Source organism: Pristiophorus japonicus, chromosome 5 (genome assembly GCF_044704955.1).
Source record: "Pristiophorus japonicus isolate sPriJap1 chromosome 5, sPriJap1.hap1, whole genome shotgun sequence".
Classification (NCBI taxonomy): domain Eukaryota; kingdom Metazoa; phylum Chordata; class Chondrichthyes; family Pristiophoridae; genus Pristiophorus; species Pristiophorus japonicus.
Genome location: NC_091981.1, coordinates 276,733,559 through 276,758,500, shown reverse-complemented (window position 1 = coordinate 276,758,500; position 24,942 = coordinate 276,733,559). Strand labels below are relative to the sequence as shown.

General features: G+C 45.1%; 1 protein-coding gene across 4 annotated transcripts in view; it reads left to right on the top strand.

Annotated features, from left to right (window-relative positions):
- The window catches only part of galnt11 (UDP-N-acetyl-alpha-D-galactosamine:polypeptide N-acetylgalactosaminyltransferase 11 (GalNAc-T11)), a 203,101-nt gene that overhangs the window by 114,647 nt on the left and 63,512 nt on the right, over positions 1-24,942 (top strand). For all 4 annotated transcript variants that reach the window (XM_070881652.1, XM_070881653.1, XM_070881654.1 and 1 more), the window contains exons 3-4: positions 10,099-10,418; positions 23,426-23,549. In XM_070881652.1, coding sequence (XP_070737753.1) covers positions 10,103-10,418; positions 23,426-23,549 — 440 coding nt within the window. In that variant the 5' untranslated portion in view covers positions 10,099-10,102. The remainder of the gene's footprint in view (positions 1-10,098; positions 10,419-23,425; positions 23,550-24,942) is intronic.

Sequence of the window (24,942 nt, the reverse complement as noted above, 5' to 3'; positions counted from 1 at the left end):
TTGAGCAGTAGCCTATTGCCATAACTCAACATTTTGAGTTGGATAATGTTTTTTTATAGACTAATTGTTATACAGGGTTACAGTAACCAATTAGAACTTGTAATGAAATATTCTCAAGATGCATGCGCCCGAGTTTGGTGAAAGTTCCACCCAAGTACCATCCAAAGGTCTGCTAAGATCCTAATGGTACTTTGGGCGGAGGTTTCATGAAAAAAAGTGGGAAAGACCGCCCGGCAGCAAAAATGTACCTTGCACGCCGATTCTGGGCAGCAGCGGGCGATAGCTCCCATTCTGGGCGGCAAATGCGATCCTCGGCAAAGTACCGCCGAGGATAGAGTCGGGCCCGGGGGGGGGTGGGGAACTGATAAAATAAAAAGTTTTCAAACCGATAAAAAAACCCATCAGAAATCCTTCAAGGGACCCCATCCACCTAAATCGCTGCAAAAGAAATAAAGAAAAGAAGTGCATTAACCTTTTTTTGCAGGTCTTCATACTTACCGTTTAGCTAAGACCTGCCTCCACGCGGCAGTCTCTTCGGCTGCTGGAGCGGAGGACCGCCCGCACAAAATTGAGAACGCTGTGGACGGGAGGACTCTTGTGGGCGCTGCACGCTGGCGCACGCCAGCGGACGGTACCCAGCGATCTTCTCTCCCAGCCGGCGTGAGGACCTGACAAAACTCGCTCGGAGGGGAAAGTGCCCAAAAACCATTGGGACCGTCGAGAAAACGCGCCGGTAGCCGACGGTAAGTTGACCAAACTCGGGCCCTAAAACTTTGATTAGTAATAATGTTAAAATCTGTCTCCCCTTTATGCTTACACCATTGAATATCTCTTCTCTTGTATGCACATTTCTTATTTGTTGCGGTGAATTTTTCCACATTAAATTCTGCTGTCCTTACTCTGAGCTTAGTGAATACTGGCAGTCCCTGCTTCTACCATCTGCTGCTGAAACCCTCATCTATGCTTTTGTTACCTCCAGACTCTACTATTCCATTGCTCTCCTGGCCGGCTTTCCACTCTCCGTAAACCTGAGCCCGTTCAGCACAAAGCCCCGCTCAGCCCTCACACCAGGGTCAGTTGTGGCTCAGTGGGTAGCACACTATCCTCTGAGTCAGAAGGTTGTGGGTTCAAGTCCCACTCCAGGGACTTGAGTGTATAAATCTAGGCTGACACTCCAATGCAGTACTGAGAGAGTGCTGTACTGTCGGAGGTGCTGTCTTTCGGATGAGACGTTAAACTGAAGCCCCGTCTGCCCTCTCAGGTGAATGTAAAAGATCACATGGGATTATTTCGAAGAAGAGCTGGGGAGTCCACTTTCCTGGCCAATATTTATCCTTCAATCAACATAACAAAAACAGATTATCTGGACATTATCACATTGCTGTTTGTGGGAGCTTGCTTTGCACAAATTGGCTGCCGCGTTTCACACATTACAACAGTGACTACACTTCAAAAAGTACTTCATTGCCTCTATAAAGTGCTGTAAGACGTCCGGTGGTCATTAAAGGCGCTATATAAATGTAAGTCTTTTTCTTTCTGTGCTCGCTGACCTACATCCAAGGAAGAGGCATATCAATTGGCCAGAAAAAGCAGCAAACCTGAGGACTGGGAGAAATTTAGAATTCAGCAGAGGAGGACAAAGGGTTTAATTAGGAGGGGGAAAATAGAGTTGAGAGGAAGCTTGCTGGGAACATAAATACTGACAGCAAAAGCTTCTATAGATATGTGAAGAGAAAAAGATTAGTGAAGACAAACATAGGTCCCTTGCAGTTAGATTCAGGTGAATTTATAATGGGGAACAAAGAAATGGCAGACCAGTTGAACAAATACTTTGGTTCTGTCTTCACGAAGTAAGACACAAATAACCTTCCGGAAATACTAGGGGATCGAGGGTCTAGAGAGAAGGAGGAACTGAAGGAAATCCTTATTAAGCTGGAATTGTGTTAGGGAAATTGATGGGATTGAAGGCCGATAAATCCCCAGGGGACTGATAGTCTGCACCCCAGAGTACGAAAGGAAGTGGCCCTAGAAATAGTGGATTCATTGGTGATCATTTTCCAACAGTCTATCGACTCTGGATCAGTTCCTATGGACTGAAGGGTAGCTAATGTAACACCACTTTTTTAAAAAGGAGGGAGAGAGAAAACGGGTAATTATAGCCTGACATCAGTTGTGGGGAAAATGTTGGAATCAATTATTAAAGATGAAATAGCAGCGCATTTGGAAAGCAGTGACAGGATCGGTCCAAGTCAGCATGGATTTATGAAAGGGAAATCATGCTTGACAAATCTTCTAGAATTTTTTGAGGATGTAACTAGTAACGTGCACAAGGGAGAACCAGTGGATGTGGTGTATTTGGATGTTGAAAAGGCTTTTGACAAGAGATTGGTGTGCAAAATTAAAGCACATGGTATTGGGTGTAATGATTGACATGGATAGAGAACTGATTGGCAGACAGGAAGCAGAGAGTAGGGATAAACGGGTCCTTTTCAGAATGGCAGGCAGTGACTAGTGGGGTGCCGCAGGGCTCAGTACTGGGACCCCAGCTATTTACAATATTAAATTTAGATGAAGGAATTGAGTGTAATATCTCCAAGTTTGCAGATGACACTAAGCTGGGTGGCGGTGTGAGCTGTGAGGAGGATGCTAAGAGGCTGCAGGTTGACTTGGACAGGTTAGGTGAGTGGGCAAATGCATGGCAGATGCAGTATAATGTGGATAAATGTGAGGTTATCCACTTTGGTGGCAAAAACACGAAGGCAGAATATTATCTGAATGGCGGCAGATTAGGAAAAGGGGAGGTGCAACGAGACCTGGGTGTCATGGTACATCAGTCATTGAAAGTTGGCATGCAGGTACAGCAGGCGGTGAAGAAGGCAAATGGTATGTTGGCCTTCATAGCTAGGGGATTTGAGTATCGGAGCAGGGAGGTCTTACTGCAGTTGTATAGGGCCTTTGCAAGGCCTCAACTGGAATATAGTGTTCAGTTTTGGTCTCCTAATCTGAGAAAGGACGCCCTTGCTATTGAGGGAGTGCAGCGAAGGTTCACCAGACTGATTCCCAGGATGGCAGGACTGACATATGAGGAGAGACTGGATCGACTGGGCCTGTATTCACTGGAGTTTAGAAGGATGAGAGGGGAGCTCATAGAAACATAACCTGGACAGGTTAGATACAGGAAGAATGTTCCCGATGTTGGGGAAGTCCAGAACCAGGGGACACAGTCTAAGGATAAGGGATAAACCATTTAGGACCGAGATGAGGAGAAACTTCTTCACTCAGAGAGTTGTTAACCTGTGGAATTATCTACCGCAGAGAATTGTTGATGCCAGTTCATTGGATATATTCAAGAGGGAGTTAGATATGGCCCTTATGGTTAAAGGGATCAAGGGGTATGGAGAGAAAGCAGGAAAGGTGTACTGAGGTGAATGATCAGCCATGATCTTATTGAATGGTCGTGCAGGCTCGAAGGGCCAAATGGCGTACTCCTGCACCTATTTCTATGTTTCTATGATACATGGGCTCCTGATCCACCAATGCCTTGATTCTAAAATTTTCATCATGTTCAAATCCCTCCATGGCCTTGCGCTGCTCTATCTCTGTAACCTCCTCCAGCCCTACAGCTCCTCCAACTCTGGCTACTTGTGCATTCCACATTTCCTTAACCCCACCATTGGCGGCCATGCCTTCAGCTGTCTAGGCCCTAAGCCCTGGAATTCCCTCACTGAACCTCCCTGTGTTTCCATCTCTCCTCCTTTAAGACACTCCTTAAAACTCCCCTCTTTGATCAAGCTTTAAATCATCCCTCCGAATATCACTTTCCTTTGCTCGGCATCTATTTCTGTCAGATTACGCTTCTGTGAAGTGCTGTTGGGGCATTTTTCTGTGTTAAAGGCGCTATATAAACATAAGATGTTGTTTTTCCTTGTTGCCTACCTGCCGTATTCCAGTAACATCTGTACAATTTCTTCACATCTGTAAGGGTTCGTCACATCCCTCATGTCTTTCACAGACTAACCTGAGTAAGCAGAGATTTGATTAAGGAAACCGTTACTAATCCCAAACAGTTGTCGGGCAATTTGTTTCCAGGCAGAGCACAGTTGGTATCCACATTACCTAAATTAACCTCAATCATCATGCATTATTTTTAACGACTCCACATTACCTGATAATGATGAGGAACAGGAACCATCCGTATAATAAAATTGAAACTAAATGTTAACAAGAATTTACATTTATCTTTGGCTTGCAGAATCTTTGAGCAGCGTCACCGAGAAGACGAATAGTGAGGGACTTCACTGAGACTGGAGAAACTGGGATTGTTCTCCACAGAGCAGTGAAGTTTAAGGGAAGATTTAATAGAGGTATTTCCACTGGGAGGAGGGTCGTTAACCAGAGGTTTAAGATCATTGTTAAAAGAACCGGGGGAGGGGGAGAATTTGTTTAACGCAGCGAGATATGATCTGGAATGCACTGCCTGAAGGGGTGGTGGAAGCAGATTCAATAGTAACTTTCAAAAGTGAATTGAATATGTACTCTAATACGAAAAATTTGCAGGGCATTGGGGAAGGAGCAAGAGGGAGTGGGACTAATTGGATAGCTCTACCAAAGAGCCGGCGCAGGCACGATGGGCAAATGACCTCCTTCTGTGTCGTATGATTCTGTGAGCATTTTACATTGAGTATTTTGTTTGGTTCTTCTACTGAGAATCATGGGTGAATTTCCCCAGGGCTTTTCCCACTATGCTGCCGTAGAAAACCCTTGACGTTATAGTGTCAGGATGGGAAAAGCTCCGAGGAAATTCACCCGCTCTGGAGTTTCCCATGGCGCTTGAAAACTTTTCAAAAGTGCAAGTGTTTTTTTTTTTAAAACACTCTAGCACTTTTGGATAAACCTTTTGAGGGAATTTCTCGAAGAAGATCTTAAGGCTAGAAATTCGGGGCAGTAACATTTGAGAATTTGGAATCAATCTCGCTGCCCGCTAAATTCAGTCTCAGCGCTCAAAGAATGCAGGGGAGTGCTAAATCAGACGCTAATGGCGTAGGTGAGTGGCGTTAGGCTCCACGCGCTAATGAATATGAGATGTGCAATTGGGAGTGAGCATTGGCGTTAAAGGGGAGGGTCACTGGAGCCTGCACACCAGCCCCCAATGATTCGGGGAGTGCAGAATGGCGATATGCTGTGGGATGAAATGCAAAGTCCTTTGACAGCCCACCACACTCTGGGGACTAAGCAGCCTTTGTTTGGCTGCAGATACATCCTGCGCTCTCATGTCACTCACAACTGACCTTTGGAACGGAGCTTCCTTGACAGCTGGGGCCCCGCCAGCCAACTGGTTCACGCCTCCGCTCCCTGGCGTGTCGACGCAAGACGGTGGTGGGGGTGGGGGGGGGCGCTCAGTGAGCTTTGCCTGCTCATTGACGCCACGAAATGCATGGCGAAAGGTGCCGAGGCCCTAACTGTTAGTGCTGGCAAATTTGCCACCCCACCAGGCGCTAGCATGCTGAATTTCCCCCCCCTTAATCTTTGAAAAGATTGGTAATTGAAATTTTTTGCTTATAGTCCGGAATTCTCCAATATTAAGATTTGATGCACCTAATAATCTCAGGCAAGAAACATCTCTACTCTCTAGCCTTTGTCCCAGAGGATTTGAGTGACTAACAAATATGGACCTGAACCTAGTAATTATCATTTTGGAAAGCCTGTGCTGTACAAATCTCTAAAGACAACAGCATTAATGGAAAGCATGACATTTTTTAATATTCATAATCAAAAACCCTGTATGTTGATTGCATTGGCTGATTAATTTCTTTTTGTTTAATTTGTCTAGAGCACAGGACATGAGTATATATTTAAAGTTTTAATGTTGCTCTGGGATAATCAAAGATGCTGAAACCATCTGAGAGGCGATCTTATAGAGGTGTATAAAAAAGCAAATAGTATGAAAATCTGACATGACTTTAAATGGTGAGAGTAAGACAAGGCGATACAGATTCAAACCAATAAAAGGCGCATTTAGAACTGATAGCAGGGACTTCGTCACACAAAGAACGATCAATACAGGGACTGGACACCCAGGTAGAATGGTGAAAACCCTGGAATCATTTGAGAAACATTGGATGCTGCTGGAGGTGAGGGTGGGTGGAGAACTGGAGAAAGAAAGCAAGCAAGCAAGAAAGAAACTAACTTGAATTCCTTGAGTGCTTCTTACATGCAGGAAACATTTGCATTGTAGAGGACAAAGAAGTGGATGCCAAGCAGGAAGGGAAAGGGAAAAATGGAGAGAGTTGGGATGGGGCACCAAAGGCACGGTCAGAGAGAAGGATCTTGAGGAGTGGAGGGAATTTGGCAGAGGTTTCCAAAGTGCTGGTATGTGAGCAGTCACTGATGGTAGAATAGGAATGAGAGACATGAAATCTGAGGTTACATAGAATTTGCAGCACAGAAACTGGCCAGTCAGCCCAATTAGTCAGTGCCGATGTTAATGCTCCATTCGAGCCTCCTCCCACCCTACTTCATCTAACCCTATAAGCATGACATTCTATTTGTTTCTCCCTCATGTACTTATCTAGCTTCCCCTTAAATAAAGAATTGCTTTCTTTTTTTCCCCTTAAGTGCATCTATGCTATTTGCCTTAACTACTCCTTGTGGTAGTAAGTTCCACATTTTATCTAAACATGGACAAAACAGCTGAATTCCTGAGCTGAGATGAGAGTGACTGCCCTTGACATCAAGGCAGCATTTGACCGAGTGTGGCATCAAGGAGCCCTAGTGAACTGAAGTCAATGGGAATCAGGGGGAAAACTCTCAACTGGCTGGAGTCATACTCAGCACAAAGGAAGATGATTGTGGTGGTTGGAGGTCAATCATCACAGCCCCAGGACATCGTTGCAGGAGTTCCTCAGGGCAGTGTTCTAGGCTCAACCAACTTCAGCTGCTTCATCAATGACCTTCCCTCAGAATTGGGGATGTTCGCTGATGACTGCACAGTGTTCAGTGCCATTCGCAACTCCTCAGATAATGAAGCAGTCCATGTCCACATGTAGCAAGACCTGGACGACATTCAGGCTTGGGCTGATAAGTGGCAAGTAACAATTGCGCCACAAAAGTGCCAGGCAATGACTATCTCCAACAAGCGAGAGTCTAACCATGCCCCATGACATTCAACAGTATTACCATCACTGAATCCCCCACCATCAACATCCTGGGGGGGGTCACCATTGACCAGAAACATAACTGGACCAGCCACATAAATACTCTGACAAAAATAGCAGGTCAGATGCTGGGTATTCTGTGGCGAGTGTCTCACCTCCTGACTCCCCAAAGCTTCTCCACCATCTACAAGGCACAAGTCAGGAGTGTGATGGAATACTCTCCACTTGCCTGGATGAGTGCAGCTCCATCAACACTCAAGAACCTCGACACCATCCAGGACAAAGCAGCCCGCTTGATTAGGACTCCATCCACCACCTTAAACATTCACTCCTTCCACCACCGGCACACCATGGCTGCAGTGTGTACCATCTACAAGATGCACTGCAGCAACTCGCCAAGGCTTCTTCGGCAGCACCTCCTAAACGCGCGACCTCGAAGGACCTTGACCTAGAAGGACAAGGGCAGCAGATGCATGGGAACACCACCACCTCCACGTTCCTCTCCAAATCACACATCATTCTGACTTGGAAGTATATCGCCGTTCTTTCATTGTCGCTGGGTCAAAATCCTTAACAGCACTGTGGGACTACCTTCACCACATGGATTGTAGCGGTTCAAGAAGGCAGCTCACCACCACCTTCTCAAGGGCAATTAGGGATGGGCAATAAATGTTGACCTTGCCAGCGACGTCCACATCCTATGAACTAATTTTTTTAAATTCTAACCACTCTCCGGGTAAAGAGCAAGGAGGACTAGAGGGAATAATACAATGAAGGAAAAAGAAAGGCTTGCATTTATATAGCGCGTTTCACAACCTCAGGATGTCCCAAAGTGTTTTACAACCAAGGAAGTACTTTTGAAGTGAAGTCACTGTAGTAATCTAGGAAACGCGGTAGCCAATTTGTGCACAGCAAGCTCCCACAAACAGCGATGGGATAATGACTGGGGAGAGCTCCCTTGCCATGGGATCTTTTACATCCTCCTGAGCTAACAGACGGGGCTTCGGTTTAATAGCTCATCCGAACGACGGAAATTCCGACAGTGCAACACTCCCTCAGTACTGCACCGAAGTATCAGCTTAGATTATACATGGAAATGAGGCAGGAAAAGATCACGAAGATAAGGTGGGATGAGAGTATGAAGGGCTGTGAAAGCAAGGATGAGAATTTTGAAGCTGGCCTTCTGGGGCACGGGGAGGCAGTGTACCTTGGAGAGGATGATCTGGAGGGTGATGTCTGAGGGAGCCAGCTGCAGTATTATAGATGGGCTGTCGTGTGCAGAGGGTTGAGGCTGGGAGGTCATTGAGAAGTCGAGCTTCGGGGTAATGAATACGTGGACTCGTGGTAATGTTACTGGACTAGTAATCTAGAGACCTGGACTAATGATCTGGAGACGTGGAGAATTTAAATTCAATTAATTAAATAAATCTGGAATAAAAAACTACAATCGGTAACGGTAACCATGAAACTACTGGATTGTCGTAAAAACCCATCTGGTTCACGAATGTCCTTTAGGGAAGGAAATCTGCCGTCCTAAACATGGTCTGGCCGACGTGACCCCAGACCCACAGTAGTGTGGTTGACTCTTATCTGCCCTCTGAAATGGCCTAGCCAGCCACTCAGTTGTCAAGAAGGCAGCTCACCACCACCTTCTCAAGAGCAATCAGGGATGGGCAATAAATGCTGGCTTTGCCAGAGATACCCACATCCCATGAACGAATAAATGTTTTAAAAAGTAGATGGAAGTGCTCGCAGAGCAGATGTGGAAGGAGACTGAGCCAGTCGAGCAGCACACCTCCTAGCTCAGGAAGGTTGATGGAGTCAAGACCAGAGGCATGTAGGGTAAAAATAAGACACAATAGTGTATAATTTTATCTGTTTGCTTTTTTTCATGAAAAGGTAGAAAAAGAGACGGCATTGCTCTCATTTCGCACAAAACAGCAAGACATTGTATACTCCAACATGCCCTTATTTCAAGACCACTGTTGAGCCGTGACGATTGTATTTTTTGAATGGTGGACACTTCAATGTAGAAACTATGGGCTGGGTTTCCTTCCTCCCGCCAGAGGAGGGTTGAAGTGCAACTCCTGCCCGCTGTGACTCTTGACGCGCCACCCTGAGTTTGGGGCTCATTACCAATGCAGGACAAGGGTCTGGCGGGATCCCAGCCACATGAGGGAGCTCAACGCAACATCCCTCTCCTGGAGGGGTTCCGAGACCCTGCCTCCCCCACCGTCATTTACGCAGGGTGGGACAGTGAAGCGGGGGTAACTGGTGGCCTTCTGAGGTCATGAAAGGCGCTATATAAATGCAAGTCTTTTTGCTCAGCCTCATCGCCTGATTTTTCCCACTTAGGGCAGTGTAGTGGAGGAATATCTAGGTCTGTGTGTCATGTTACATCTGCCTGAAGTTGAATAAACAACATTTTCATTGGAAAATGCTGTTAATAATTGATTCCTTATACACTAATCCTCTTTCCAACGAACTTTGTTCGGAAACCATCTCAGTACTAGAATGGGATGATCTGCCTCGACTGAGCTCTCTACTCTCAGAAATAAAGGTTAGGTTGTTGCTGCAAGATAAGATCGTTAAGAAGGCTTTTGCTTTTCACAATGTTTTTTTTAGTATTAACGTAATCAAATAGTGTCAATCCCTCCACCCCCCACTATACCATTCTACAGTGTTAATTTGGGTAATTCTACTATGTTAAAGACACTATATAAATGCAAGTTGTTGTTGTTAATGTTTTTTTAAAGCAGGTACCATCTTTGTCATGACATTGAAAGTTGCTACATCATTTATATTGGGAAAAGACTGTTTTTGTAATGCCGTATGGTTTGTCCCAAAGGAACTTTGCTGAAGTGTCTTACCAGTGTGTGGCTAAACCACTAACAGTTTACTTCTTGATCAGGCTAATCGGTTTGACATTTGTGTGTTGTTGCAGGGGGATGAGATGGGCCTCTAACAATGCTAGGGCTGCCATGGGCAGTGTCACGCTACGCTACTTCTGCTACGGATGTCTCTTCACGTCCGTGACCTGGACACTTCTCCTTTTCATCTACTTCAACTTGAACAACGAAGGCTATACTTTCAGCAGTATGCCCTTCCAGGGGAGCCAGCGGGCGCAGTGGAGATTCCAGCCCCGGTTTACAAAAGGCCCCAAACGACAGCTTGATTCCCAGCACCAAGACAACAGCGACAGTCAGTTTAAGAAACACATGCCAAAAAACTCCGAGAAGAAATTGGAATTGTTTTCAGAACTAGGTGGGTCACTTGTTCCTGCTCGGCATTGTAATTTGAGACAGCAGGGTGATAACGTTGTGTTTGGTTTGTAACTTGTCACCTTTTCTAAAATTAACGTTTTTATCAAATGTTTCAAAGCACATCAAACCTGTAAAAATTGAAAGGTGCAATACAATATGGCAAATACAGCACGTGGCAAATATTCTCCTTAAGTCAACGATGCCAGAAGGTTAGATCAAAGTTACTTTCATGAACACTCTTGGGCACTCTCAGTGCTGTCTTAATTCTGATATTTAAATAGAGTTTCATAAGAACATAAGAAATAGGAGCAGGAGGAGGTCAAATGGCCCCTCAAGCCTTCTCTGCCATTCAATAAGATCATGGCTGATCATTGACCTTGTTAGATCTCTTAATTTTCAATGAAATGCGAACTCCGGTTGTAGTTTTAACATAACTTTTATTCTGGCAGCAGCAACAAGCTCTTGGCTTTAAGCCAGGCCTTTGTCCTTCTGAGAACGCATGGTCAAAATGGCTGTTCATATACCTGATCAATTTATAGAAAAGAACGCGCCTTCTTTGACCTTATTGGCTCAATTGATATTCTGCTAACCTTTAATTGGCTCGCTACCAAAGGTCCTAAAATGTCAAGTTGATTGATGACTTAATGCAACATGCTCCCACTCATGTAGCAGCTCTGACTTGGGGTCTTTGAATTCTCTCAGCCTGTCTGAATGTAGCCTGTTTGAATTCTCTATCAATCCCCCCTTTGATTCTTTCACAAACTGAATCATAAAACATCAGCTATCACTGGTTAAAAATTCTACAAAATAATTTCATACATGTTAATAGAGTTTCCTTCTAAAATTTGTTGATGTGCTTTGCCACATGTCCGGACTAGTAGCTTCCACACAAATTTACACCAACCCGAATTCCATCGTGGCCACAATGGAAGTCTGGTTTTAGTAGGTTAATTAACCTTATTCCAAATTAATCCAAATCAATATCTTAATTCAACCAGTAAACAACCTTCCCTTAAGCATAACATACCCCTCTGTGCCACGTACAGACGGTCTGCTGGGACCTGCAAGGTGTTTTACCTGCAGGACAGCAGCTGCAGCCGCCTGGTCGCAACATTTAATCAACATAAACAAACAATATAAAAGTAAAATAATTACAATGAATAGAATTAAACCTTCCACCAATGAAGTTCCTATTGAACCTAGCCTTTCAGTGGCTCCGCTCCACAAAGTGAATGATGGGGGTTGCTTAAGTTTTTCTATCTCCTTTTGGATATACGCCATTAAGTGGGTAATTTCTTCGGTGCTATCTGGAATATACGTGCAACACTCAGTTCCGAGTAGGGCGCAATTACCTCCCTTTTCAGCCAGGATGTAGTCAAGGGTCAGTCTATTTTGTAGGGCTACTGTGTGGATTGCTACCATTTCTGCATTGATTTTAACTAGGGCCTCTGAGGTATCATTGGCTACCCGTTTCACAACGGATGCCATGTTAATTCCCTTGCCAGTCTGGCGGTCCCATACCTGGGGATCAGAATGGCAAAGAACCTCTCTGTTTCTGTGATAGCTCTCTTAGGACGGTGTAAATGTTCCAACAGTGACTTTATATGATACATATATGGTACAATATAGGCTAAATAGCAGGATCCCGTCCAATTCTGGGGCAGTCAAGGGTAGGCCTTGTGGCCACACACCCAATAGGTGCCATTATAGGCAATGAATGTTAGCTGTTTCTTTGTCAGCAACACTCCGGGGCCTGTCCAAGCTTTTCCATCTGTTTTATTCAGAATCCCCGTTACGTTAAGAATTCCCACATCGGCCCAGTTTGGACGGTTCCATGGCTTGATTACATTATAATTCCGGGAGCAGTTACTATACCCCATATTTTGGCCTCCTTTGATGTTTCTAATCAGACAGACCGACTCCCCCGGTCTTCCTATTCCCGTTGTATTAGTGATAACAAAAAATGGGGGCCGTTTGGAATTATTGTACCACGGTTGGTATCCCCCTTCAAAGGTAGTCAGATTGTAACCTGCTGACTTCCATTTACCTGCCCAGTTTTCCGTATCCTGAAACGCATTGCCTGTTTTGTTTTGATTAATTATCCACTCAGCCATTTCCGAGATATTCAAGGGAACTGGCCTCAAGGGAATCCCTCCCTTTGAGTGAATAGGAATATGCGCACACACCCAACAACTGGAAATGTTACCTTGTTTGGCATAAATGTATGACATATATAAAAAGGTATTTACATGTAATTCCCTTGCTACCCTACTATTTCCCTTTGGTGCAGAGGGTTGGCTAGTAAGAAGTAGGCAAATGCCTAGAATACCTACAGTCAGTAATACAGTAAATTTATACATTTTGGCAAAAAGTAATTGTCCTTATCAGATTTCAGCTTCAGTTACGGGTTCTCGTTTAACGTGTGAGGCGTTAATCCAGGCTTTCTTTCCTCGGATGCTGGAATGGTCCGACAGGGGCAGTGGGCCTCAGTTGGGGCATTACCGTGATGGGTCCAGAATTATTTTTCTGGCAGACCACACAGCTGCCTGGGTGGTCAATAACACTTGGTAAGGTCCCTCCCACTTGGCACTCAAAGGTTCTTTATGCAACTTTTTCACATACATCCAGACTCCCGGGATGATGTCGTGTCCTCCTTCGGGTGGATTACCCCAAGCTGCCGATACCTGTCGGGAAACAGAACTAATAGCATTGGTTAGGTTCCGACAGTATGATAACAAAGTGTCACTCATTAAGTGAACATCAGTTTTCCGTAAATCAATAGTTCCTGGCAGCGACATGGGTCTTCCTGCTTTAATTTCAAATGGGCTTAGACCTGTAGTTCTGTTCGAGGTTGCCCTAATGCTACATAGCACTATTGGTAGTGCCTGGGGCCATGATGTTTCTTCTTGGTGATATTTGGCAAGCCGTTGTTTCAGAGTTCGATTCATTCGCTCTACCTGTCCTGATGATTGTGGATGATAAGGACAGTGTAAATCCCACGTAATGTTCAGTAACCTACAGACCTCTTGGCAGACAGCACCTGTGAAGTGTGTTCCCTGATCTGAGTCAATGCTACTCGGGACTCCCCATCGGGGAATGTAATCGTTACACAAGACCTTTGCAGTGTGATTGGCTGTGGTTCTTTTAGTTGGGACAGCTTCTACCCATCTAGAGAATCTGTCGACCATGACAAGAATGTTAGTGCATCCTTGGCATGAAGGAAGAGATATATAATCAACCTGCAGATGTTGGAATGGTCCGACAGGGGCAGTGGGCCTCAGTTGGGGCATTACCGTGATGGGTCCAGAATTATTTTTCTGGCAGACCACACAGCGGTCTGCTACCAGCTGGGCATGTTTTTTAAATCCCCGACCCCACCAGCTTTTCTGGAACCGTGCCGCCAAGTGTCCCCACGAGTGGATCTGTTGGGCTAAAAAAGGCATAAGCGCTTGTGGCGCGACTGGCTTGTCGGTAACTCTTTGTCTCCAGACACCATCTTCGCATAGCTTAATTCCTGCCTCAATCCATGTCCATTTTTCCTCTCGGGAGCACTCGCCTTGCATTGTTTGAAGGTCTCGTGTCAGAGTCCTGAGTGCTTTCAATCTGCACATCTGTGTTGGTTCTTCTGGGGGAACGCCCTGTGAGGCGGCATCTTTAGCTGCCTGGTCGGCTAGGGCATTTCCCTGTGTTTCCGTGGTATTTTCCTTGGTATGGGCCTTACACTTCAGGATGGACACTTCCTGAGGTAATTGTATGGCCTCTAGTAAGTCTCGGACTTCTTTTCCATTTCGGATAGGTGTACCAGCAGCAGTGAGGAATCCTCTTTTCCGCCATAACAAACCAAAGTCGTGAGCGACTTCAAAAGCATAACGCGAATCTGTGTAGACATTAGCTGTCTGTCCTTCTGCTATTCGACATGCTTCTGATAGGGCCCGTAACTCAGCCTGTTGTGCTGACGTTCCTTAGGGTAAACATCCTTTTGCCACTACCTCATATAAGGTTGTAACTACCCATCCTGCTTTTCTGGTACCATTGTCAACAAAGGAGGAACCATCTGTAAACAGGATGAGATCTGAGTTGTGCAGAGGCTCCTCTGCTGCTAAGGCTGCTTCTTCTGTTTCTTTTAAAATCTCCACGCAGTCATGCTCTTCACATTCTCCCCCCTCTTGCTCCCTCGATTCTGACATCGGGAGCATAGTTGCGGGATTAACCGAGCTGGCCTGGACGATATGGAGATTAGGAGCTTCCAAAACTGCTGTCCAGCGGGTCTATCTAGCTGCCATCACCTGAGACATTCTATTCATAGACAGCAAAGCGTGTACGGTGTGGGGACACTTGACAATCAGCATTTGGTTGAGGACTAGACCCGCAGTGGTCATTACCGCTCGACATGTAGCTTCCATGGCCCTTAGGCAACTTCCCCATCTGAGGGCTACCGCATCCAGTTTTGCCGAATAATAGCCAATAGATCTTTGCCGATCCCCATGTTTTTGTGTCAGTATAGCTGTCATATATCCTTCTTTCTCATGGACAAACAGGGTAAATGGCTTACCACTGGCGGGGATTCCCAGAGCCGGTGCCGAACACAAAGACTTTTTCAAACTCAGGAAGGCCACTTAGTGAGGGTGATGGCTTCTTTAGAGGCACGTTTCCCCTTTAAAATATAATTCAATGGCTGAGCAAGCTATGTGAAGGAGTCAATCCAATTTCTGTTAAAGTTACACAATCCCAAAAAAGACCTTAGTTCCTGAATAATGGTGGGTTTTTTAGCAGCCCGAATGACTGCAGTTCTATCCTGGGTAAGTTCTCTCTTTCCTTGTGAAATCTTTTGTCCCAGGTATACAACCTCTTTTTGGGATATTTGTGCTTTGTCGATGCTGGCTTTATGTCCTTTCAGCCAAAGTTGGTCCAGCAAAGCTCGTAAATCTTGTTCATGCTGTTCTTCCGTGTTTGAAGCTAGCAGGATATCGTCTACATATTGGAAGACTGTGGATGACAGGGGAGGTAATTCTCGCAAATAGCTTTGTAAAGCCATGTGGAATATCGTAGGGCTGTTGTGGAAACCCTGCGGTAACCGGGACCAAGTATACTGTTGTCCTTGGACCGTGAAAGCAAGCCACTATCAAACCTCCGGTGCCAGAGGCACCGACCAAAATCCTTTGTCCATATCTATAACCGAGAAATATTTATATTCCGGTTTGAGGGCATTAAAAATGGTGGAGGGATCTGCGACCAAAGGAGCTTTTTGATCAATACACTGGTTAGCTTTCCAATAATCGACAGTCAAACACCAAGTCTCATTAGATTTCTGTACCGGCGACACGGGACTATTGGTGGAGCTATGCGTTTTAATAAGCACCCCTTGTTTCTCCAATTGCTGAATAACCGGTAAGATTCCCGCGATGGCAGTTGGACTGACGGGATACTGTTTAGTGCATGGAGGCTTGGTCCCGGTAAATGCCGCAGGCTCCATCTGGAGTAGGCCACAATCGTTCTTATCTTTAGCCCATATCGGGTGTTCCTTCAATTCTTCTTTCTTCAAAGTTCTAATTGACCATGTCACCCGACCATCCTCAAAATGCAATGATGAATCTACTTGGATTAGAACGTCCATTCCCAAAAGGGGTTGATCTACTGGGCCTATCCAGACCGGCGTGGTTAGTTCATGTGGACCCAGCCCTATAAATACCTTTGTTGTCCTTTTAATTTCCATTTTATGGCCCCCAACTCCATAGGCTGTACGTGCCCTACCATCCAACGGCAAAAAGTCTGCATATTGTATGGGTAAGCATGTTAATTCCGTCCCTGTGTCTAAAAGACAGTCCGCCCTCACAGTTATATATAGCCCATCTCCCCTTTATTGTATTAGTGCGAGGAGGGGGGCCAGGGTGGGCTCTAATCGTTTTTTGCTATCCCAAGTAACTCCTTCTGTTGTTGTGTTGTCAGTCGCTTAAATGCTTCTATGAGGTCATTATCTTGTGACAAGCCTGGTTTGTTGGCTGAATTGTATCACTGGCTGCGTCCTCTTCCCCGGCCACGACCTTTCTGTTTTGCCCTGCACGTCTTGGCCCAGTGACCTTCTTTTCCACAATAATGACATTTTCCGGGTAATTTTCCTCATAACTGTTTATCGGAATCCTGGGATTTCCATCCCACAGCCTGTACAGCTCGGACTTTAGCTCCCATATCCCGATCTAATTGGTTACATCGATCCACCAATGCTGCAAAGGTAGTTCCTCTACCTTCCCAGTCCGGTAACACTACCTTAAGCATTTTGGACAGGTCTGGCTTTAGACCTGCCATGAAAGCTGCTTTCAGGGGTCCAAACACTTGTTCATCCATTTCCTCATCCGTATTATTCATACCCGAATGTTCTAGCCACGTGCATCTAAACCGCTCGTCATACTCCAGGACCTCCTCTGTTCCTTTCTGTTGGCAGGCTGCAATTTTTCCCCAGTCTGTCTTAGCTGGACTGAAGGCTTGCAGCCAGTGTTTAATCGCCTTCCATCCTGCGTTTAATTCTTGCTCATCCTGCCCCAAAGCTTCTTCTACCTTGTTGTGCAATTTTCTTCCTTGTGTTTTTGGCACCATTATGGTCAAAATTTGCACTCTGTCCGAGGGATGAAGTTGATATATATTTCTTAAGCGGTCCAATTGGTCCCACGTTTTCATTCCCCCTTTCTTTGGATTGGGCAATTCCTTGGACCATTTATCAGTTTTCTCTGGGTCTGCCGGATCATGAAATAAGTATTCTGCATACACCCTTTTCCTCGTTTTTTTGGTTCCGCCCTCATCCGCAGTCTCTTCTGATTTGACTACAACTCATCTTTTTTTAAAACGGGGCAAAGCACACCCCTAATTCTTCATCCTCCGACCCTGTATCGTCGGAGGATTCAGAATCCGTATCTATTCCTCGGCCGTGTCTTAGGGTTTGCGCTTTTAATTTATCCAAACATGGGTACCCTGGGAATTGACCGATACATTTTCCTTTTCCTATTACTGTCTCTTGACCTAATGATTTCTTCCATTCTTTAATTTCACCTTTAAGATCTTTAACTTCCGCTTCCGACTTTTTAAGTTCAAGTCTTTTCTGTCGCAGCTGTGCACAAACAGCTTGCAATTGGTCCTTTGTACTGGTCAGGTCCCTATCGTGTTGGGAACGCATTATAATTTCATTCCGCTTTTGGATCTGTCCCATAACGGCTAGGGACCATCTAGTTTGCTCTTTAATTTTCATACAGGTCGTTTTTCCCCAGACCCTTTTAATCTCGTCCAAGGACCATTGTCCTTTTGGAGGTTCCGTACTTTTGTTCGATCTTAATACAGGTTTTAGATAAGTCGAATTGTTGCTCTATGTATTCTTTCAACTGTTCGAGGATTTCATCTATCGAAACCTCAGGTGGTGCCTGCCCACCTTTAACAGTTGTAGGCAATTCTTTGCTCTTATCTCCTGCTGCCATAATACTGATTTCTTTTCTTGGGTCTTGAGTCGTAGGCTTTCCAGCCGATCAGTGGGTCGGTGATTAACTAACTAACACACCGCCGAAGTTATACGTCTATGGGAGCTCGAGCCGACTACCAACCGGAGGGTTCGCAAACCGGAGGCTTTCGGAATCGCGTAGAAGAGGAGGCGAATTTAGACTTTTGACCGAGGACTTTTATAAAGAGGAGTCCTTACCTCAGTATGTAGGTCCGATGTCCAAAATTCAGTTTCTTTCCTAAGCGATCGTGTTCGTGACGCCAAAATTGTTAGATCTCTTAATTTTCAATGAAATGCGAACTCCGGTTGTAGTTTTAACATAACTTTTATTCTGGCAGCAGCAACAAGCTCTTGGCTTTAAGCCAGGCCTTTGTCCTTCTGAGAGCGCATGGCCAAAATGGCTGATCATATACCTGATCAATTTACAGAAAAGAACGCGCCTTCTTTGACCTTATTGGCTCAATTGATATTCTGTTGACCTTTAATTGGCTCGCTACCAAAGATCCTAAAATGTCAAGTTGATTGATGACTTAATGCAACATGCTCCCACTCACGTAGCAGCTCTGACTTGGGGTCTTTGAATTCTCACAGCCTGTTTGAATTCTCTATCAGACCTCAACTCCACTTTCCCAACCGATCTTTCATATCCCTTGATTCCCCTAGACTCCTAAAATCTATTCACCTCAGCCTTGAATATATTCAGAGACTCAGCAGAGTTTCAGAGCACTGTATTCAGTGTTATCTTCAAAATAGTTTGCGGTTGTCTTTACTATGCTCCAGCAACACCCTTAACACCAACCACAAAAGAGTGCTGCCCAAACCAGTGTAAACCTTTTTGCAACAGTTTATGTCACAGAGCTTTTGGTTGGTCTGAGTGAGATGGCCAATTTTGTGCCAAATTATGGGCAGTTTTGTGCTGTGGGAACCAGTGCTTAAACTCGGTCTACATAGAACCCTTCCAATCCGTAGAAAAAAGGCACTTTAATTCTATCGGCCTAGGCTCGATTCAAATCCAGATCTCGGAGGGGATAGGTATTGTGCTAACCCTCTGCCTTCCCTGAAACCACTGTAAAAATATTTGACAGTGCTGTGCCGCAGAATGCAAGGACAAGAGTTTCACTCACAGCCCTTCTTCCCTACTGAGCTACGAATCTCGGGCATGAATCATAGAAAGGTTACCGCACGGAAGGAGGCCATTTGGCCCGTCAAGCCCGTGGAAGCTCTCTGCTAGAGTACCTCAGCCAGTCCCACTCCCCGCCCTTTCCCTGTAGCTCTGCAAATTTTTTTCTTTCAGGTGCTTATGTAACTCCCTTTTGAAAGCCCCGATTGAGTCTGCCTCCACCACCCTTTCAGGCAGCGCATTCCAGATCCTAACCACTCGCTACGTAAAGAAGTTTTTTCTTAGGTCGCCTTTGGTTCTTTTGCCAATCACCTTAAATCTATGTCCTCTAGTTCTCAACCCTTCTGCCAATGGAAACAGTTTCTCTCGATCTACTCTTCCAGACCTCATGATTTCGAACACCTCTGTCAAATCTCCTCTCAAACTTCTCTGCTCGAAGGAGAACAACTCCAGCTCCTCCAGTCTATCCACGTAACTGAAGTCCCTCATCCTTGGAATCCTTCTCGTAAATCTTTTCTGCACTCTCTAAGACCTTCACATCCTTCCTAAAGTGCTGTGCCCAGAATTGGACACAATACTCCAGGGAGCCCAGGCACCAAGGGAAGCCAGTGTCACCACAATCTCTTCATGAACCTACTAGTGAAATGAGACGGGGCAAAAATACCTTAAAAATAAATAAAGAATCGGGTAGTAATTGGTTGGCATTGTTCTGGTTCTTTGGGTGTAAAACAGGCTCAAGGCATACCAATTTAGCAGTGGAACAGCCTGCGCCCAATCTGCGCAAGCATTGGTCCCACTGCTAAACAGGTGAGGATTTATATATTCCTGTTTATATATTCCTGGGCGTATGCCTAAAACAGTTGTGAGGCCCCTTAAATATGTTCATGAGGGGCTCAATGATTTTTGAAGTACACCTCTACAAAATTTGTTACCTGCTCAGGATTCTTCAGCGCCCCCCGACCCCACGGCCACCCAGGAAAGGTAATTTTTTTGGGGAAACCCTTTCTGTGATGGATGAGGAATGCTTCCCCGCACTGCCCCCCCTTTCGACTCCACAGTTCTAGCGATCGTCCCCTCGATTGTCCGATCCATCCCCCTCCCCATCCCGAAAAACGTCTTGCGGGCCAAGATGTCTGTGGAGGCGGGCAGGTGCCTGCGGCTTGCCACGAAGATATAGATGGGGATGGATTTCCACACGGCCTCAAGAGCCCATGTTCGGGAGCTCGGTGCAGGGCGTGACCAATTTCAATCCCATTGTCTCTTGCCCTCAGAAAGAAACCTTTTATATTTCGGCTGATTAACAAACATTGCATCTAAAATGGTAATCCTGCAAATTTAACAGAAGAATAAATGGGATGAGTGCACAGTCCACAATAATACTGGGGAGGGATGTAAGGATTTTATTGCCTTTTCTTTAAAATTTGTTCCTGGAATGTGGATGTCGCTGGCAAGTCCAGCATTTATTGCCCATCCCTAATTGCCCTTGAGAAGGTGGTGATGAGCCGCCACCTTGAATCGCTGCAGTCCGTGTGGTGAAGGTACTCCCATCGTGTTGTTCGGGAGGGGTTCCAGGATTTTGACTCCGCGACGATGAAGGAACAGCGATATATTTCCAAGTCAGGATGCTGCGTGACTTGAAGGGGAGCTTGGAGGTGATAGTGTTCCCATGCACTTGTTGCCCTTGTCCAACTAGGCAGTAGAGGTCGTGGGTTTTGGAGATGCTGTCGAAGAAGCCTTGGCGAGTTGCTGCAGTGCATCTTGTCGATGGTACACACTGCAGCCACGGTGCGCCGGTGGTGGAGGGAATGAATGTTTAAGACTGCCTATTCAAATATTAATGGATGCATACTTAATGCGTCCCCATGAAATTCCTTTATGTACATTTTTAACGGAAAAGTTAAAATAAACAGGCAACTCTTGCATAAATAAAAAGAATTTCATACAAACGTACTCACTAACATTAAAACAGCTTGATATCCAGCCATGTGGAATAACATGTAGAACTACACAGTGACTGTGTGTGGACGAAAGTACAGTTCTTAAAATAAAACACGGCTAAGAATCATGAGGCTGTGGAAGAAAATTATTTTCTGGGAGCGAGAATTTTAGGCAAGATTTTTGCATTTGGAGATTTGCTGAGAAAGATGAAATGTGTTGGCACTACTGTAAACAGTTGAGTATTTCAATTACTGGCAGGGTTAAACTTCAACTGTGTAGTTTTCCAGTAATGACTTATTTTAAGTGTTTGCAGCTGCGTTGTAATAAGTAATCCTTTTAAAATGGTTTAGTCATTCATCTGCAAATATATTTTTTGAAAAATTGCTTTACGTCAAGAATACTCAGTCAGGTTTGTAATTGCAACTCTAACAATGTAAAGATTCGGGGGAAAATATGCACTGGAAAAAAATGTTGCTAAGATATAACATTTTGATGTGGTAGAGGAGCTTACTTTTCTGTAGAAAGTTCTGTTATTTATCATGGGCTAGATTTTCTGCTTATTGACTGTAAATAGGCAGGAATTCTTACTCTGCATTACATCTATCGTATCTTGCGTATCATAAATACAGATGATAAAGGACTTTGACACCAAACTTAATATATCCAATCAGAAAAATCCCACAGTCCCCTTCCGCCCCCTATACCAGCATCTAACTGTTTTTAATAATGTGAAATAATAGAATAAATTGAATAAAAATGAGTGGGGAGAGCAAATGCAGATGGGATTTTATGCTGACAAGTCTAAAGTGTTGCTCGTTGGAAGAAATTTGTTCTTCAAATAGCTAAGGATGAAACCAAAAGATAGCTAGGATTCAGCCGTGGTTCAGTGGGTAGCACTCTCGCCACTGAGTCAGAAGGTTGTGGGTTCCAATTCCACTGCAGAGACTTACAAATAGGCAGACAACCTTGGGGTGTGGTGCATTGCGTGAGGCTTGTGGTGCAAATGGCGGGATATGGCATTTGCTGAAGCCTTCACTCACTGTGACCAGTCGTGTGAGGTCATTTAATTTTTTGCAGCACTGATCTAGGTCCTAGGGACAACACTCGTTGCAGTGATGGATTGAGCTATCTCCTCCCAGATTCTTCCTTTTAACCTTGAAGGCCTCTGCCCCCATGTGTGTACAGGATGTCTCGACGTTAGACACCCCCCCCCAGGAGCAAGACCTCCAGTGCAGCAGTAAGTGACACGCTACCAATGTCGCGAGGTCTGCATCACTGCATCTCAGCCTGCGTGGATGTGTCAAAGGTGGGATTTGGGGATAAAGAACTACGTGTAAGTATAAGGCTGATGGCCTGTGACCTCATATGGAGAATTAAAAGTTGTTGGTGGATGTCATCTGGCTGAGTCAGGGAGCTAGGTGGTGAGAGATGCTTGGATGGGCGGGGCATGTCTGGTGAGGCGATAGAGAAGTTTTAGGGTGTCTCCAGCAACAAAGAGCAAGGCCTGGTACACAGAGATGGGGCGGGCAGTGTAAATCCTTTATATTGTGTAAGACAGTGAGGCTCACATGAATGCATTGCAAGATTAATGTAAAGGGTACCCTAGTGAGGATGTTGAATTTTTTGCGACATTGTGTTGCTGTCCTCGCCACCGTGTCACGGGCAGAGACGTGCTAGGCCTCCTCACTCCACAGCCTCCTGAACACCCTTGGCGATGGCCTTTGTCCCCCTCCAGGATGTAGCGCATTGTTGTGCCTCTCAACAGCCTCAAGCAAGGCCTCAAGGGCCATGTCTGAGAAGCAGTACGCTCACTGCCTTCCTCCCTGCTCCTCCATTTTCCCGCTCTCAGGTCAGTGAGGAGGTGGAGCTGCGCATGTGCATACATACCTTGTCGTGCCTTTAAGTCTCGGCTATTTCAGGGATCTGAATTGGACTTCGGACCATGCGCAAAGGTTTGGCCAAATTTTGCGGCAGCATTTTCGTTAGCGCCCCCCACCCCCCAGGTCAAGTGTGTAACGGTTGATTTAGCGCCACTGTCAGCTCTTCGTCCGATTGCAACAAATTTCTCGGCGGGAGGCACAAACATTTTCAAGGCGCTAAAACTACCCCTCTGCCTGGATTAACGATTCAAAATGGGCGCGACTGAATTTCCACCCCCCAGTCTCTCACTAAGAAAATATTCCACTTTGTCTTTCTGGGATCTGAAAGGGAAGACCTCACATGTCCTCACTTTGAGCACCACCTGCCACAGTTTTGCCCACTGTCTGTGTCCCCTTGTTGGTGCAGAGCAGCATTGCTGAGGGCTCAGGAGCTCGACGTGGGAGAAAAATGAAGGGAATTTAGATAAGAGCAGATGGTCATTGTTTGAATTTTCTGACCTTGAAACTTGGTCCCTGTAAAACATGCTAATGTGTTAATGTAAATGTTCTAACATACTTACTTCAATAACGTCAAAATATATTTTTTTCAGGTATGATTTTCAATGAAGTAGATCAACAAATTCGGAATGCGGGATACCAGAAACATGCTTTCAATGTGCTCATCAGTAATCGTTTGGGCTACAGAAGAGATGTTCCTGATACCAGAGACCCAAAGCAAGTTCTTAACTTCTAGTTATTGCCTGATTTAAAGATGCACTCCACATTTCCACTTGCACGTATCAATGTATATTAATATTAAATTCCGATGCCCTTCTTGCTGCTTTCCTGACCTCCACCCTGCAACAACTCATCCAGAAGTCTTCAGCTCGCATGCTATGCTAGACACAATCCTTCTCACCATGCCACTTGAATCCTTGCCCAGCTCTACTAGCATCAACTTCAAAATCCTCATCTTCAAACCCCTCCACCATCCACCGTTGTAACCTCATTGATCCCTATGTCCATGTCTGCACCTTTAGCTCTTCCTAAGCTAGTTAATTACGTGTCTCTCCTTCCTCCCCTCTGCCGTCAGTTTCAGAGCTTTCAGCCATCCCCATGTCTCTTACTCCATCTCTCCCCATCTTCAAAATCTTCCTTAGAAGTTGCCTCTTTAACAGCACTTTCAACCACCTTTTCAAGATACCCTGTTCGAGTCTGTCCCCTAACTGTGAGGCACATCGGGACATTTGGCTATGTTTAAGGCACTATATAAATACACGTTGTTTTGTGCAGAACCCAGTATCTAAATTTTGTGATGTTTCATCATAATCAAAAGGTATCCAGTAATTAATTTAGTCAACTTAGTGAATTTCAAACTATAATGTCTTTGCAAAAAACAAATGGTCATAGAAATGGAGAAAAATGGCTGCTGTATCTTTCTAGATTTGATACCACACAATATGAGATTCTCTAGCTCTGTTGCATACAAAACAAAATCATGAGTCTCAACAGCCCCCCCCCCTCCCATTCCCATGTAATTACAATACTATTCAAATTTATAGTTATTAACATTTTAGTTTGTGAGAGAGTGCAACCTTAATGTGTTTGACTTTGTTATACGAATGATGAAAAGTGATTGAAGTGCTCAATTCATACATCCATATTCTTGCATACACAAAGGGAATACAATATGGACCTTTCATGGTGGCACACTGTATTGAACCATTTATCTAATTCCTGTTTATGGAACCATAATGGTGTGCTGCGTTTGCTTATAGTACAACGCGGATAACACCAAGTAATTCATTGGCTGCGAAATGTTTTTTAATAGGCCTGCACTGTTGCCTAGTCCCCCACCACTGTCTCCTCCCCATGGTCTAGTCCTCCACTATTGTCCCTTCCCTCTGCCTCCCTTTCTCAGACATTCTGCCACCTTCCCTGATGCTCCCCGTTCCCAGGCCTTTCATATCCACTTCATCCAATTCCTAGACCTGCAGCCTCCCAGTTTCGTACTTGCTTCATTCCTTTCCTGGTCTGTTATGCCGCATTCACTTTCTAATGTCCGACTGACTAATCCTCGATGGTATCTGACAGCAGGGCTCTAGTTTCCAAAGCACTGGAATTGCTT